The 16,271-nt window shown below is 40.8% G+C and overlaps 1 protein-coding gene across 6 annotated transcripts in view; it reads right to left on the reverse strand.

Annotated features, from left to right (window-relative positions):
* GNPTAB (N-acetylglucosamine-1-phosphate transferase subunits alpha and beta) overlaps positions 1 to 16,271 on the reverse strand; it is a 92,524-nt gene that overhangs the window by 53,272 nt on the left and 22,981 nt on the right. For 3 of the 6 annotated variants that reach the window (XM_027107342.1, XM_027107341.1, XM_027107340.1), the window contains exons 2-4: positions 4,728 to 4,847; positions 3,623 to 3,664; positions 731 to 936 (exon numbers count right to left, since the gene is read on the reverse strand). In XM_027107342.1, coding sequence (XP_026963143.1) covers positions 731 to 936; positions 3,623 to 3,664; positions 4,728 to 4,847 — 368 coding nt within the window. Of the gene's footprint in view, positions 1 to 730; positions 937 to 3,622; positions 3,665 to 4,658; positions 4,848 to 13,477; positions 13,564 to 16,271 lie in introns of those variants that run through there. The other 3 variants (XM_027107339.1, XM_027107338.1, XM_027107343.1) reach the window with 2 other exon arrangements.

The raw sequence follows: 16,271 nt of genomic DNA on the forward strand, positions 1-16,271 counted from the left end.
TCATAGGATGAGGCGGATTACTGGTTAGAGTATGAACGGGTCAAAGATGGTTCCAAAGATTTAGGTTGGGAGGTACGGCATTGAAAGAATGGGAACTTGAGAACAGGGCTGTAAAGAGAATGCGACAGTTTTCATTTTACACAAGTGAAAACAGAGCTTCCTGGGAGAGTCACTCAGCACAGAGGAAGGATGAGACAAAAGGAAGGATGATTGAAGGAGACGCAGGCGTGGGGCTCAGCAGCTCAGTGGCCGAGGAGAGGACGGGATCTCTAAGGATGCGGGTGCAGTTCTATGTCAAGAACTACAAATTTAATTCTATTATCGGGCCAAATCAACTGCATAACCACATGATTCAGAACTTAAAGTATGAATGCTCCAAGTATGGTCAGTCCAAGCTGCAGAAAACAACCTTGCTGAGGAATTTTGAAAGAAAAAAGAAAAAAAATAAAGCCTCCTGAATACCTCCCAGCCGAGAGAATACGGTAAATTTGAGTGAGAACCAGGTTTAAGGTCCCGACCACAGCACAGGAAGGCATGTGTATTACACAGAGTAAAACAGATGCAATCCCTTTCTGACAGCAGGGCTGAAATCCAATGGTAGCTCCCCTTTTTACATTTTTGGTTTATCAGGCATTTCTTTAAAAGTGAACCAATTCTGTTCCATTCAAAATTTTGTTATTACAACATCCAATGATAACATGATTTTAAAATACCCACAAGAAGATCTTACCATTCTTTGTACTGTCGAAAACAACAACTGAGACATTAGTGGAAGGGTTTTTTGGTTTTGCAACGTTGAATATGTCACTGGCAGAATGAAAAGAAGGATAAAGAGATGGCAGGTCCTTCAGTGTGATGTTGGTCGGCAGAGCTGGGTCCAGGACGAGCATTGGCACCTTAATGCAGTGTGTCAGCAAACACTCCAACTGCTTCTCACTGGAAAGAGACATGAACATGCTCACAACTACATGCTTGAAAATTTAATCAACACTGAAAAGCTTGTTGGTACTACTAAATTTCACAGGTGTTTCTTCTATATTTTATTTAAAAATCATGATCTTTCAATAAACAAGGAATTTTATCTCAAGAATATAAAAATTTAGTAAGTTAGCAAGTATGGCATAAAACTATCAAACAAGTGCAACTCGAAAGATAGAGCTTTCAAACTCCTGTTAATAAAATAAGACTGCAGACTTCCCTGGTGGCGCAGTGGTTGAGAATCCACCTGCCAGTACAGGGGACACAGGTTCGAGCCCTGGTCTGGGAAGATCCCACATGCTGTGGAGCAAGTAAGCCCGTGCACCACAACTACTGAGCCTGCTCTCTAGAGCCCACGAGCTGCAACTACTGAGCCCATGTGCCACAACTACCAAAACCCACACGCCTAGAACCCGTGCTCCACAAGAGAAGCCACTGCAATGAGAAGCCCGTGCACTGCAACCAAGGGTAGCCCTTCCTCACCACAACTAGAAAAAGACCGTGTGCAGCAACAAAGACCCAACGCAGCCAAAAAAAAAATTAATTAATAATTAATTTAAAAAATAAAATAGGACTGCCACAAAATTTACTAACTCAAAGGTGTACAAGAAATTAAGCACTTCATTACTATTGTTTTAAACATTATTTGTAATTCCAGTAAAGCCCAATATCACACAGATTAGGAAGTAGAAAACTTCTGGTTAACAGAGTATCATCTTACCAGAAACAGTTTACCAATTCCAACTAGAATACAATTAAGTACACTGAATATGACAGGACACTGATGCAAACAAAAGCAAATGTGACAAAGTTTTATGAAGTTACATGAAATATTCCTGTCTAAACATAAGAAATACCTAAATTAAACAAATGGGCAAAGGACACAGCTAGAGAACTCAGAAGGTGGGAGCTATGACCAGTTAACAGACTACATGAAATTGTACGACCTCACTAATATTCAAAGAAATGCAAAAGAAAACAATGACCTTTTAACTAAATTAGCACCCCTCAAAAAATGATGATGCAATGTTAGTGCAAGGGCAGCAAACTCTGCAGGTATCCCTCCAGATGGGTTCCCCATTTCCTCTTTGGAAAAGCAATTACATTATATATACATATATACTCTTCTTCAGACCCATGAAAACATACATACGTTTCTTCCTCATTAGTTTATGTCCAGGAATCTAGTCCAAGTAGAAGAGAAACAAAAACAGGAAAAACAACAAACCCACACACAGAAAATGCCATAGGCCCAAATATAGTATCACAAAATATTTACAAAGTGAAAATACGGCAGTACCCAACATTTAGCAAATTATAGTACAGTTACTTTATGGAATATTATATATTAAAATTGATAAGAAGTATTACAATAATTTATCAACATAGAAATATGTATGATTATATAAAATAAAAAGTAGGACACAAAATTGCAAAGATTATAAATTATTTACTATAAAAACATACATGAAAATGGAATAAGAAAATGATCATAATTGTTGAGTGAGGGCCAAAGAATTATGTGAGTTCTTGTCTTTCCTCTCAACCTTTCTGTAATGTTGCATCATTGCTTCAATTTAAAAGTCATTTAAAAATAACAGTCTTGGGGACTTCCCTGGTGGTGCAGTGGTTAAGAATCCGCCAGCCCATGCAGGGACACGGGTTTGGGCCCTGGTCCGGGAAGGTCCTACATGCCGTGGAGCAACTAAGCCCGTGCGCCACAACTACTGAGCCTGCTCTCTAGAGCCCATAAGCCACAACTACTGAAGCCAGTGCACCTAGAGCCTGTGCTCTGCAACAAGATAAGCCACCGCAATGAGAAGCCCACGCACAACGACGAGTATAGTCCCCGCTCAACGCAACTAGAGAAAGCCCATGTGCAGCAACGAAGACCCAATGCAGCCAAAAATAAATTAAAAATAAATAAAAATAACAGTATTAGCAATAGGTATTTATAAATAAATATGCATAATTAACATTAACAGATGATTCAGAAGGCACTTTTGGATCATTTCTATGAATAACTCTTCTATTTTAAGTCTAATGGTTCAGTGGGGAAGTGGCAGTTAACAGAGATTTCCGCCTGTTAGTGAGACGGTCTTGTTTTAAGGACCTATCAGAGTCAGGTATGATTCAAATCAAGAGAGATCATCTGATTCTTGTCATTGGGTTAAATCTCCTTCCCAAGTCCTTAAATATAAGACATACAACTATGACAGCTTTTAAAGATAAGGAAATATACACTGAACACATAGTTAAACAATGGACATAGATTCTATAAATGAAAACACTGGTGTAAGTTAGACTTAAGTGAACCAAGAGAACAGCACATCAAGACCAATTAATGGAAATGACAAAGAAGAAAAACCTTACCTAACGTATCTAGAAACGATAAAGTTTTGGTTAGCTACAAACAGAATAACCACAGTTCTCAATCAGCTGTGCCTCTGTTTTCTCATCTAACGGATGCACTTAATTTGGGGGTCAAAAACCAAAAGAAGAGGGACTGAACAGGAGCAACAGAGTAAGTAAAAAATACTTACTCTGTTTTGTTGTGTACTCAACAGAAGCAAGGGAGAAGAATCTAGACGTTTCACCTCCCTCCTTTGATTTTCATTACTGAGAGGAAAATCAAAATGCCTACCTCTTCTTAGTTGGTTCCGTTGTGTTTTTCCCAAGGATTTCTCTAGTGAAAGCAAATAGATTTCATTATATATGCATGGACTAGTGCTAGACTTACATGTGAATGAGGGAACTTAACAACATTGATTTTCCTGGTTACTCCATGAGAACCAACCAGTAAGTTAAGAAGTACTGTACTGTGTATAACATTTAAGATGCATAATAAATTATACATTTTAATATGCTATGATCAACAAATATTATCACGTACCACCCACAGTAACCACAAAAGTTTACTTAAAATATAAGCTTTTACGTTTACTAGTCAAACATAGTTACGAGGCTATCAAAGTGATTTTCATGCACTGGGGAGGAGCACAGAGAGAGAGACAAATGTGTTGCAGTATGACATGGCCAAAGACCTGCAACTGGGGGCACCCATAACATTTACAAAGAAATGAACGGGGAAATTCTCAGTAAATACTCCTGAGGAATCAGAGGGAAGTTACATCAGCCAGATCTCCAGCTCAGAAGGCTCTCCAGAAGCCCACTGTACTTTTCCCAGATAAATAAGATAATCAAAATTCCATATTTAAAAAAATTACCAAGGTTTCTAGTTCCATAATATACTACTTGATATTAAAAAGGGTAACAAATATACTTTTTACTGCCTTTATCGAATGGAAAAAAATTTATGTCTGTAGGCCTGTTTTATTTTCAAGGGACTAATCCATCTTACTGTGTAGCAATTCTGCATGATAAAAGCTTACTTCATGAAGTTATCATCACATCTGGGACTCAGACTGAATGAGCAGGAAGCCCAGGGCTCCCTTAGGTGGCTCCTCCACCTTTAGGCCCTTTGGAGACCAAGGCGTCACTAGAACACCACATTCATGAGATGGCCACCTGACAAAGTGAGGCCAAGATCTCACCGAAGTGGCCGAGTCCTCCTTGGGCGCCAAGAAACAAGGGTTGGCTGCATGACTGCCAGAATCTTGTAACGGCATGAATTTGAGATGCAGATTCTTGTTTGAACAGCAGTGTAAGCATCATCTTACCTTCTGAAATGTACCATTAGTTACAAGTGTAGAGCTTTGTGTGTCTTGTTTTCTGACGATCAGTTTTACCTCATTGCTTTCTGCTCCTCCTCCATCTGCTCTCTGACTTGCTGCAGTTCCTTCAGTAGCTCAAGATCCGTGCCATTCACCCAGGTGTAAACCACGTCGATCGGCATGGGCAGACAGAGCCTAGGGTAAACACACAAGTCCTCCAGCTCATGTGCATGTTGCCAACATACTTGGGAATAAGAGCATAACAGGGTTTAAACTCAGAGGTTATGAAAAAATCAGCGAAAAGGTGATCCAACCATGGCGTATACCACAGACTTGCATGCTTTCAAACTGGGGCTTGGGCACTAATATTTACTGAGCCCCTTCTCTGGAGTTGCATTCTGCTAGACACTTTATGCAGTTTTGCATCGTCTGATCATCACAGCTACCCAGTGGAGGCTGCTGTCCCTTCAGTTTTAAGGCTGTGGGGGAGGTCTTAGAAGCTCACTTTAAACTGCTACATTCTCAGTTTAGCAAGTGAGAAAGCTGGGATACAAATGCAGCCAAACATAGAAAAGAAATTAGAAGCTTAAACAAAATTACCAAAAAAAAAGAGTTAGCCAGCAGTCCCCAATGAAGACCTGGCCCTCTTTAATGCTACAGGCTTCCCATTCCCAGCTGCCCCCAAGCCTGGCCCCTCCCCATCCTGTTCGCCCTACTCTGTTTTTTTTTTCATAGCAATGATCACCTATGAAATAATTAACATGTTACATACACTGGTAATTCATGTGTCCCTCCCCTAGAATGTAAGCCCCAAGGCAGCAGGAAACATACCTGTTTTGTTCCCTAAAGTACCCAGAGGATTAGGATTTGTGCCGCAACGTGAGGAACTCAATGATTTACTTGAACACTACTAGCACAGAAGACCTTCCCGAACCTGCTTGATTTTTCCCTTACTATCTTACCCCTAAGGAGTCAGGCAGGCTTTTAATTCTTGAGTATCCTAAGCTCCATCTCAGTGTTTTTGTTCAGGTTTTACCCCTGCTGAAAGCTTTCTTCTCCTTTCCTTCATCAACTTACCATAATCCTACCCATCTTTCAGAGTCTGCTCTAGACCTACAACACGGGAGTTCATAGTGACATAGACATAATTCGGATAATTCTGTTTCAGGTTTGATCTTTTCCAAGAAACAGTACAGTTTTTTTGCTTTTTTCGGTTTTTTTTTTTTTTTTTGGGGGGGGGTGTTTTTTTGGTTGCTGGGTTTTTTTTTAGGCCAAGGACCTAAAGCCTACCCTCCTTTTGTCTTTCTCACAGGCCAGGCACAGGATCAGGCCCCCAGCAGCACGAAGGGCTCCAAAGACTAAGCAAAACATGACTTTTGGCCACGGGGTTAATTATCTCAGGGGAAAACAAATGCAGTTTGGTGGATAAATCTTTCAAATTATGGAAGGAAAAAAATAAATAGAGTGACAAACACTTATAGCTTAAAAGAAGCAGGTGAGATGACTGGATGAAAGGAGTGCTTACCATTTGGTGAATAAATATTTACTGAGCACTCAGTATGTGCTAGGCACTGTTCTAGGTGCTGGGGACTCAGCAGTAAACAAAAAAACCAAAATCTATGCCTTCATGAAGCTTACATTCTAGAAAGGTGAAGACAGGAAATAAACCAAATAAGTGAAGTCAGATGATGTTCCATGTTATAAAGAAAATGAGGATACACAGTACGTCTAAGTGGGGGGTCAGTTTTAAACAGGGAGAGCAGAGATGGCCTTACTGGAAGGTGGCATTTCAGCAAAGAGATGAAGGAAGTGAGGAAGCAGGCCATGTGGGCAACTGGGGAAGAAGAGCCCAGAGAAGGGAAACATCATGTGCAAATGCCCTGAGGCAGCTGCCTATCTGGCATGGTTAAGGAACTAGAGGCCAGTGTGGCAGAGACAACAGGAGCAAAGGGAAGAGCATAAGAGGAGATGAAGGTCAAAGAGGTTCCAGGGGACCCAGAGCTTCATGTGGAAAATGCGGAATCAATCAGCTCATACTCAGACACAAGTGACAGCTGAGCATCTACCAACCCTCCCGTAAAGGTGCACCACTGCCCGCAGAATAAAATCTAAACTCCTTCATAATCTATACCCTGTGCTCTAGACGCTCCATGTGTATGCCCTTACCCAAACAGGATAAGAACTTGCAGGCTTCTATGTCTTTGAACATGCTTCTCCCTCTGCCTAGAATATCCTTTCTTTCATGCTTCTTTTTAACCACTTCCTCATTCCCCAAATGCCCTCCTCCCTCACCTCCCACAAAGAAAATATACTGCTTAAGAAGCAACTTCTTTACTTTGTACTCTAAAGAAGCCTTAGCATACTGGTTGTACTACTTTTTTTGATGTCTGTCTTCCACTAGATCAACTATCTCTAAGGCAAAAATGGTGTCACGCATTCTGTGCCCCTCTTCATTAATTATTTCCTCTCTTTCCTGTACAGGCTCAGGCTCTCTCTCCTTACTGTAACGATACGCAAATGCTTCCTCATCTAGATTTTCTTCTGCGTGTGTCTATATGGATGGTTCCCAAATGTCAGCAGACATCAGAATCACCTGTAGGACTTTCAAAACAGATGGCTGGGCTCCGTCCCCAGAGTCTCTGATTCATTAGTTCTGGAGTGGGGCCCCAGAATCTGCATTTCTAACAAGTTCCCAAGTAATGCCAATGCTGCTGGTCCAAAAACTCACATTGAGAACTACTGATTTATAGGTAGATTTAGTTCATGTTTTTAAGTTAAAAAAAAAAGCCTTCCCCACTAAAATATCAGTTCTAGATGAGGTCAATGAGCTCCTCTTGTTCATCACTACATGCCTAGGAATAGTGCCTGGGACATAGTGGGGTTTAATATGTATTTACTGTCCAAATAACTATTAGTTCATTCCCTCAACATAAACATTAGTCTTTCCTATTAAAAAAAAAAAATGCCTCACATTACCCGCAAGTAAATTATCCAGAGTCATCTCACTCCCAAGTTCACAGGTGATCTATCTATGCTCAGACTCAAAATTAATTTGGGAAAAAAAAAAAAGCTTAAGTGACATATTTTAGAAAGAAAAGGCTTTTAAAAAGGAGGCAAAAATTTGCACATTCCAAAGCTTTTCTGTAAGAGTAATTATCTGCTATTAAAGATTGTTTTAATAGAGTCAAGAGATATCCATGCAAGTTCAACTGAGGAAAACAGCATAAGTATGTAATAATGCATGTATGTGCTGGTGCTTCTAGTAAGGCTGTATTACACGATCAATCCAACCCTCTGGTGTTAAACCGACAACCCTGAGGAGATCGTGTGATCTGCCCCTGGTCAGTGAGTCAGTTGTTTTTCTACTTATTAGACATGGTCACAGTGAGTGTGAGTCTTTTGTTCTAACCACAGACCACTAGCTTAGTTTCCAGATGAGAAGGAAGTCTTTAACTTAGAGCTGAAGACTAAGAAAGTTACCTATGATTCAGAACCAAAGCCGTGGTGATACCTTTTATTTTTATTAGTTTAGTTTAAGTGAATATGAAGGCACTCAATAGTCCCTTGGTTCTACATCACATAAAGCAGAGAGGAAAACTTAGAACATGAATAATAGTATCTTAGAAACAAAGTTGGAAGAGATTGTACACTTCATCTAATATCTACATTTTAGAGATGACAAAACTGAGCCCAGGCTGACTCAAGCCCTCACAATTAGCAGCAGCAGACAGTTCACATATTCATTGGTCACTGGCATATAGAATGGGATTTTTTTTTTCATTCAGGGCAAGCAACATTAAAAAGACATGTAGAAACACTAGCAAAACAATGAAAACTTCCTATAAACATTATGGTTTTTTTAAATATATTAGATATTACATATGATCCATTTTCTTGTCATCATCGAAATTAGATAATCTTGAAATATCCCTACATAAAAATCAAACTATATTTTAATGCAATCTAAAATTAAGAGAAGAAATATTTAAAACACACACCCACACCCTTCAGAAAGAGAACAAGAGTGTTTGATTAAAACTGCTGACCTCAGTATCTAGATTTTCTGAGCTAGTTTTCCTTCTAAAAGTTTTGAGGCTCCGTCCAGGCAGAGATTTATGCGTCTGTGCACCACCAGCACGCAGCACAGCATCAGACACAGTAGGCCGAGTGAGTACTCAATAAATGTTGGGAGTGAAAGAAGGCCATTTTGAGCTTTTCTTAGGAAAATCAGCATTGTTAAAATAAAAGTTGGAGAAGGAGGAAAATTATGTTTCATTAAGAATCCGTTAATACAATAGTTGTCAAAGTGTGGTCACCAGACCAGTGGTTTCAGTATCACCAGTGAACTTGTTAGAGATGAAAATTCTCTGCACCCCCTCTGAGACCTACAGATGCAGAAACTCTGGAGATGGGGAGAAACTGTATTTTCTCAAGCCCTCTGTGGAATTCTGCTGCACACTGAAGCTTGAGAACTGCTACATTAACGAATTATTCTCAAACTTTTTAGGGTCCAGACACTTCACACTCTTAAATATTCTTAAGGAACCCTAAAAGCTTTTGTTTTTAGGTTATAACTATCTACACTTGCCATTTTCTTTTTGTGTGTGTGTGGTTGGATATAATTTACTTTTTTTTTTTAACATCTTTACTGGAGTATAATTGCTTTACAATGTTGTGTTAGTTTCTGCTTTATAACAAAGTGAATCAGCTATACATATACATATATCCCCATATCCCCTCCCTTTTGCGTCTCCCTCCCACCCTCCCTATCCCACCCCTCTAGGTGGTCACAATGCACTGAGCTGATCTCCCTGTGCTATGTGGCTGCTTCTCACTAGCTATCTATTTTACATTTGGTCCATGCCACTCTCTCACTTCGTCCCAGCTTACCTTTCCCCCTCCCTGTGTCCTCAAGTCCATTCTCTAAATCTGTGTCTTTATTCCTGTCCTGCCCCTAAGTTCATCAGAGCCATTTTTTTTTTTTTAGATTCCATATATATGTGTTAGTATACGGTATTTGTTTTTCTATTTCTGACTTACTTCACTCTGTATGACAGACTCTAGGTCCATCCACCTCACTACAAATAGTTCAATTTTGTTTCTTTTTATGGCTGAGTAATATTCCCTTGTGTATATGTGCCACATCTTCCTTATCCATTCATCTGTCGATGGACACTTAGGTTGCTTCCATGTCCTGGCTATCGTAAATAGTGCTGCAATGAACATTGTGATACATGACTCTTTTTGAATTATGGTTTTCTCAGGGTATATGCCCAGTAGTAGGATTGCTGGGTTGTATGGTAGTTCTATTTTTAGTTTTTTAAGGAACCTCCATACTGTTCTCCATAGTGGCTGAATCAATTTACATTCCCACCAACAGGGCAAGAGGGTTCTCCTTTCTCCATACCCTCTCTAACATTTACTGTTTGTAGATCTTTTGATGATGGCCATTCTGACCGGTGTGAGATGATACCTCATTGTAGTTTTGATCTGCATTTCTCTAATGATTCACACTTGCCATTTTCAAAAATAAATCAGACATTCAAAAATTCATTTTAAAACAATAATAAACCCCTTCATGGGTTAACATAAATAACTTTTTAAATGAAAAGAGCAGGGACTTCTCTGGTGGCGCAGTGGTTAAGACTCCATGCTCCCAACGCAGGGGGCCCAGGTTCAATCCCTGGTCAGGAAGCAGGATCCCACATGCATGCCACAACTAAGAATTCACATGCCACAACTAAGGAGCCCGCCTGCCACAACTAAGGAGCCAGCAAGCCACAACTAAGACCCAGTGCAACCAAATAAATATTTTTAAAAAATAAAATAGGACTTCCCTGGTGACACAGTGGTTAAGAATCTGCCTGCGAATGAAGGGGACACGGTTAAAGCCCTGGTCAGGGAAGATTCCACGTGCCGCGGAGCAACTAAGCTCACGCGCCACAACTACTGAGCCTGCGCTCTAGAGCCCAAGAGCCACAACTACTGAGCCTGCGTGCCACAACAAGAGAAGGCACCGTAAATGAGAAGCCCGCGCACCATAATGATGAGTAGCCCCTGCTCACCGCAACTAGAGAAAGCCCGCGTGCAGCAACAAAGACACAATGCAGCAAAAATAAGTAAATTTAAAAGAAATAAAATAAAATAAAAACTAAATGAAAATAGCAGTATTTTCTGAAACAACAAAACAATTTAGTGAGAAGAGAGGCATTACTTTACATTTCTCCAAATCTCTTTAATGACTTAGTAGAAGCAAGCAAGCAAGCATGTCAAATCATCTGAATTCAATCTGTTCCCATATGCTCTTTTGGTTGAAGAAAACCCAGGCCCACAGATACGTACTTGGAAAGGGGAGGCGTATTTTAATAGCCTTTTCAAATAATAGTGCATATTCTTCTTTGATACTACACCAAAATAAGGGGAAGTTTCTTAAAAATTGGTTGCAATGTGTGATCTGAAACTACATTAATGAACTTTTTGCGCTTTTACATTAAAGTCCATCGGTCTTTCTTGCACTTTGAATGGCTTTCACCCATGTGAAATTCTGTAACATCAATGCATTGGTCATCTGGAAAACAACAGCTTACTGAGTTATGCAGCTCTGCCAAATGTGACATATTTCCTTAATTTTCTTACATAATATTAACAAACGCAATTTTCTTGGATAATGCTGCAAATCTAATCAGAGAAGTCTTTACAGTATTGTGAAGCTATTAGGCTTACAGTGGTGGAAACAAGATTTCCAAAATTCTAATTTTCACTTCAAAGCTCAAATTTTATCTTTGGCAGCAAATACTATCATTTCTTTCCTTTCAAACACAGGATCGCTTTGTTTACTGTCAAGAAAATACCTGCCAAATATAACAAGTCTGAGTAATGACACTGTCATCTGTCCTTTCAAGTTATAACAATGGTGATCCATGAAACAGAACAGTGAGTTCAGGCTGCAACTCAAACAACCACGAGAGGGCTTTTCTTCAAGACAATCGCCATGCAGCCAGGTGCCTGAGGTGTGCTTCCCGTTGCATCACACAGAACATTAAGAAAATGTGTACTCACGGGGTCAGGGTAGAATCAAATCAACGATTTTTACTGCTTCCTCAGGAACATTCTTAAGCGAACCGGCTTTTTTCTGCCCCGTGCAGATATGTGGCGGTGGTGAATTACAGTGGCTTGTGCTAAGGTGTGGCAATTTTACCCACCATGGCTTTTACACAATTCGTGCAAATGTCAACGCAGTAAAAAAAGGCAAATAACACCTCAGCGCTCTTATAAATATAGCTCTGATTTCGCAGATCCCCCAGGTTCTTTGGAAACTGCTGTTTTAAGAGATCCTAAGAGAAAGATCTAGAGTTTCCCTACTTCGCCCTTCACTTGCTTAAAGTAAAGCTTAGGCTAACTCAAGGAATCCTACAGCCTTTCTTCGCTGAGAGGTTCAGGACTATAACAGTGCATACATCTATGCCTAATTAGCACAGCTTTTTTAAAAAACTACTTATTTGATAGGGACCATATGGGCACTCATAACAAGTGGATAGAGGCGCAACGAAGTGCTTCTAAGCGGGGACAAGAGCTCCAGCAGAACTGCCGATGCAGTCTAGAGGCTCCCAGAAAATGGTCCAAGTGCATCAATTGACACCGATTACTAGTTACACTTTCACTAGGTTTTCTGGTTCAGTGAAGGTAGAGAGGAGGACTTATGGTGTCTATTCTCCAGGGAAAATGGACAGTCAGGATCTAGGGAAGTTTCTGATTATGGTCTCTGACAGTTAGACCAAGGTCCATCTGTGAGGTTAACTACCTGTGTTAGCTACCTCACATTTGTTTTTGGTCACCCCGTGCTCCTTGCCCTATAGTGATTAGCTGTGTGCCGTTACAATGGAAAGCAGTTAATAGATACTGCATAAAGTGAGTAAACCAAAAAGGAGAGAACTCCGTTTTTTGTTTTTGCTTTTTTTTTAAGTTGAAAGGACGGTCACCAGAAGAATCCAAAACAAAAATTCATTAACCATGGTTCCTCTGGGTCAGGGGAAATTCAGAATGGAACAGAGAGAGGCTTTACTTTTTCTTTTTCTTTTTCTATAATGTTTGAACTGTTTTTGACCATAGACATATATTGCTTTTATGATATAAAACCATACAAGTAACAGTTTTACAGACAAAAAAATGAAAAGACCGTGTGTGACTTATTTTAGCTGTGAGAAGGGAAGGAGGATGTTGGAAAAGATTGCTTTAACTTTGAGGTCTGTCTTGTGAGGGACGAAAAAGTCTCCAAGGAAAAGGGTGAAGGCAGCATTCAGGAGTGGCTGCACCAAGAAGCTTGGCTTTAAGGAGAAAAAGACCCAACCTGTGAAGTTGTTTGCTCCTCCCCACAGTGAGGCAGCCAGATGTGGTGACCACAGGGGCATGTGGGCGTCCAGTCCTGGTGGATACCACAGCAGATGCCCTGGTTAACACAGTGATGTCAACAGAAGAACACTGGCCGGGGCTTGGAACTGGCTGCAGAGTAGCCGCCTGGCTTCCTCATCCTACAGGGGGATGGAATTACCTTGAGCTCACAGAACTGGGGCAAGGACAAAGCGAGATCGTGTAACTTAAAGTACTCAATATACTGCAAAGCAGGATTGCTCTTTGGCAATCAAATTTTTCATCCATAAAACGTGAGGATGGATTACAAGGTACCTTCACATGGGAGTAGTCTTGAACAAGCTAAACCATACCTACAACTTGGAAAGACCCCTTCAACTATTCTACTTAAAGCATGGGTGATTTCATGGCTTATTTAAGCCCAAATAAGCTACTCTCCAAAACTGATCTCTTCTCACCGATTCTGAAAGGACTTCCCAGCAATATTGTCTCTGTAGGAATCAAACAAAACATGGTATTGATCCCGGCTCCATTCCAGAACCACCTAGGGAAAAAAAGAAAAGAAAAACAAATGTTTTCTTTGCATCAAATACTGAGAGTATGTAACTTTCATTTCATTTTAATTTCATTAAGAATTGCTAAAGGACTCCCAAGGCAATAGAAATAAAAGCAAAAATAAACAAATGGCACCTAATCAAACTTATTACAAGCTTTTGCACAGCAAAGGAAACCAAAAACAAAATGAAAAAACAACCTACGGACTAGGAGACAATATTTGCAAATGATGCAACCGACAAGGGCTTAATTTTCAAAATATATAAACAGCTCATGCAACTCAAAACAACAACAACAAACCCAATCAAGGACTTCCCTGGTGGCCCAGTGGTTAAGAATCTGCCTGCCAGTGCAGGGGACATGGGTTCGAGCCCTGGTCCGGGAAGATCCCACATGCTGCAGAGCAACTAAGCCCGTGTGCCATGACTACTGAGCCTGCACTCTAGAGCCCACGAGCCACAACTCCTGAGCCTGCGTGCCACAACTACTGAAGCCCATGCACCTACAGCCCGTGCTCCACAACAGGAGAAGCCACCGCAATGAGAAGCCCGTGCACCACAACGAAGAGTAGCCCTTGCTGGCTGCAACTACAGAAAGTCCCTGCGCAGCAACAAAGACCCAACACAGCCAAAAATAAATAAATTTATAAAAATAAATAAATAAATAAAATAAAGCTCAATATAACTGTCCTTGGCTAGTATGGCTACCTGGAAGGTGGGGAGAAAACATCAGAGAGAGTGCGCTTCACAAACAGATGAGAAATGCTGACGTGCTGTATGTTAATACAACATGCCTTCCTTCATCAGATAAATTAATCTTGGCATCTCCAAACCGCTCTGGTGTATTAGAAACAACGGCAATAGCAAAGGGTCCTTAAATACCACATTTAGGAACGTTCCTCTAGTTCAGAGTTCTGCACTCTTAGATCTTGGGGGAAGTGGTAGGAATGCTGGCTTATTACTCGGGATGTGGGTTTTCATCCCAGCTCTGTCACTTTTATGAGTGACACTGAGCAAGTTACTTAGCCTCTTCAGGCTGTTTCTTCATCTGTAAAATGCAGGGGGTCTTTGAAATCCCTGCCAGTCCTAAAAGTCTATGACTTACGAGGGGCTCCCAGCTGCAGGGCTGACACTGTGTTTCTCACCTGTATCCTCCATGCCCCCACGTCAACTCCATAAGGACACCGTGTCTCTTCCTGTCTTCACCTCCTCTGGGTCTTTTGTCCCTGCTCCTAAGCCCATCAACATTTGAACTTGATTCTCTTCCATCAGAAACATTTCCCTTTTCTGCTATTCCTGTCAACTAAACCCTATTATGAAAATCTTTCTAAACTTTTCTAGATGAATGAGTAATATGCTCTATGAGGAATAAAAAAGGAAACTTGTAAATCAAATAAAATTCATCTAAGGGTTAGTGTCAGATCATTTCCTTAATACTATCAAGGACGGAAAAGAGTAGAAAAAACTTGTGCAATTAAAAAATTGTTTACTCTGGGGTAAACTGTAAAAATATGAACACCTTCCAAACAACAAAGAAGCCAAAAAAGACTTAAACTTGCAATTAGATAGTTTTCAGCCATTATCAGCAGTAAACAAAAGACCAGAGGAACAGGTGAGAGAAACACTGACTACTGTAAAATCGAGTCTCTGTTCTTGCACAAAGCCTTTCCATATTCTTCAGCCCAGTCTGAATGCTTCCTTCTCAGAACTCTGGATAACTTCTATCTCTATCACTTACTTGATGCCTTGCATCACTTAGTTTTATTGTTATTTACCTTTTACCCCATGTTAGCATCTTGACAGACCAAGCAAACTGCTCAAAGGGTAGAGAACGACTTACAATTCTGCTTATTATCAACTCATACCCAGCACATTACATACCATCTTCTTCTTAGTGAATATTACCTCACTACTGTAGGAGTGACGTAAGAGCAGGCTGGATTTGGGAACTTGGGATGCCTTCTAAGAGAACCTCCCAGCTCTCCTGCTTCGTAGTTGTGTAACCCTGGGTAAACTACAATGTGTGGGCCTCAACTTCCTCAACTATGAAATAAGTACTAAATCTATTTCATTGGTCTGCTGTGCTGCTGTAGTAGGACGGTGATTCTCCCATGACGTGGGCAAGTAAAGGGTATGGGGAGTGTGCCAGGCATACTGGAAGCCAAGGGTAAACAAGCTTAACTTCTGAAATGCCATCATTTTTATAATGGCAAGACATTTAAAACATTCTATTGGTAGTAATGCAAATTTTTTATGGAGAAAAATGGAATATTGATGTGATAAAAATACCAGATATAATGTTGACCTTCAAAAAATGTCCTGTTTGGGCTTCCCTGGTGGCGCGGTGGTTGGGAGTCTGCCTGCCGGTGCAGGGGACACGGGTTCGGGCCCTGGTCTGGGGGGATCCCACATGCCGCGGAGCGGCTGGGCCCGTGGGCCACGGCTACTGAGCCTGCGCGTCTGGAGCCTGTGCTCCGCGACAAGAGAGGCCGCGATGGTGAGAGGCCCGCGCACCGCGATGAAGAGTGGCCCCCGCTTGCCGCAACTGGAGGAAGCCCTCGCACAGAGACGAAGACCCAACACAGCCATAAATAAATAAATAAAATTAAAAAAAAAAAAAAATGTCCTGTTTGCCATTTTGAGCTATTTTCCACACACACACACACACACACACACACACACACACACACACACACAC

Source organism: Aethalodelphis obliquidens, unplaced genomic scaffold (assembly GCF_003676395.1).
Source record: "Aethalodelphis obliquidens isolate GAN/ISIS:26980383/991018 unplaced genomic scaffold, ASM367639v1 scaffold8, whole genome shotgun sequence".
NCBI lineage: Eukaryota > Metazoa > Chordata > Mammalia > Artiodactyla > Delphinidae > Aethalodelphis > Aethalodelphis obliquidens.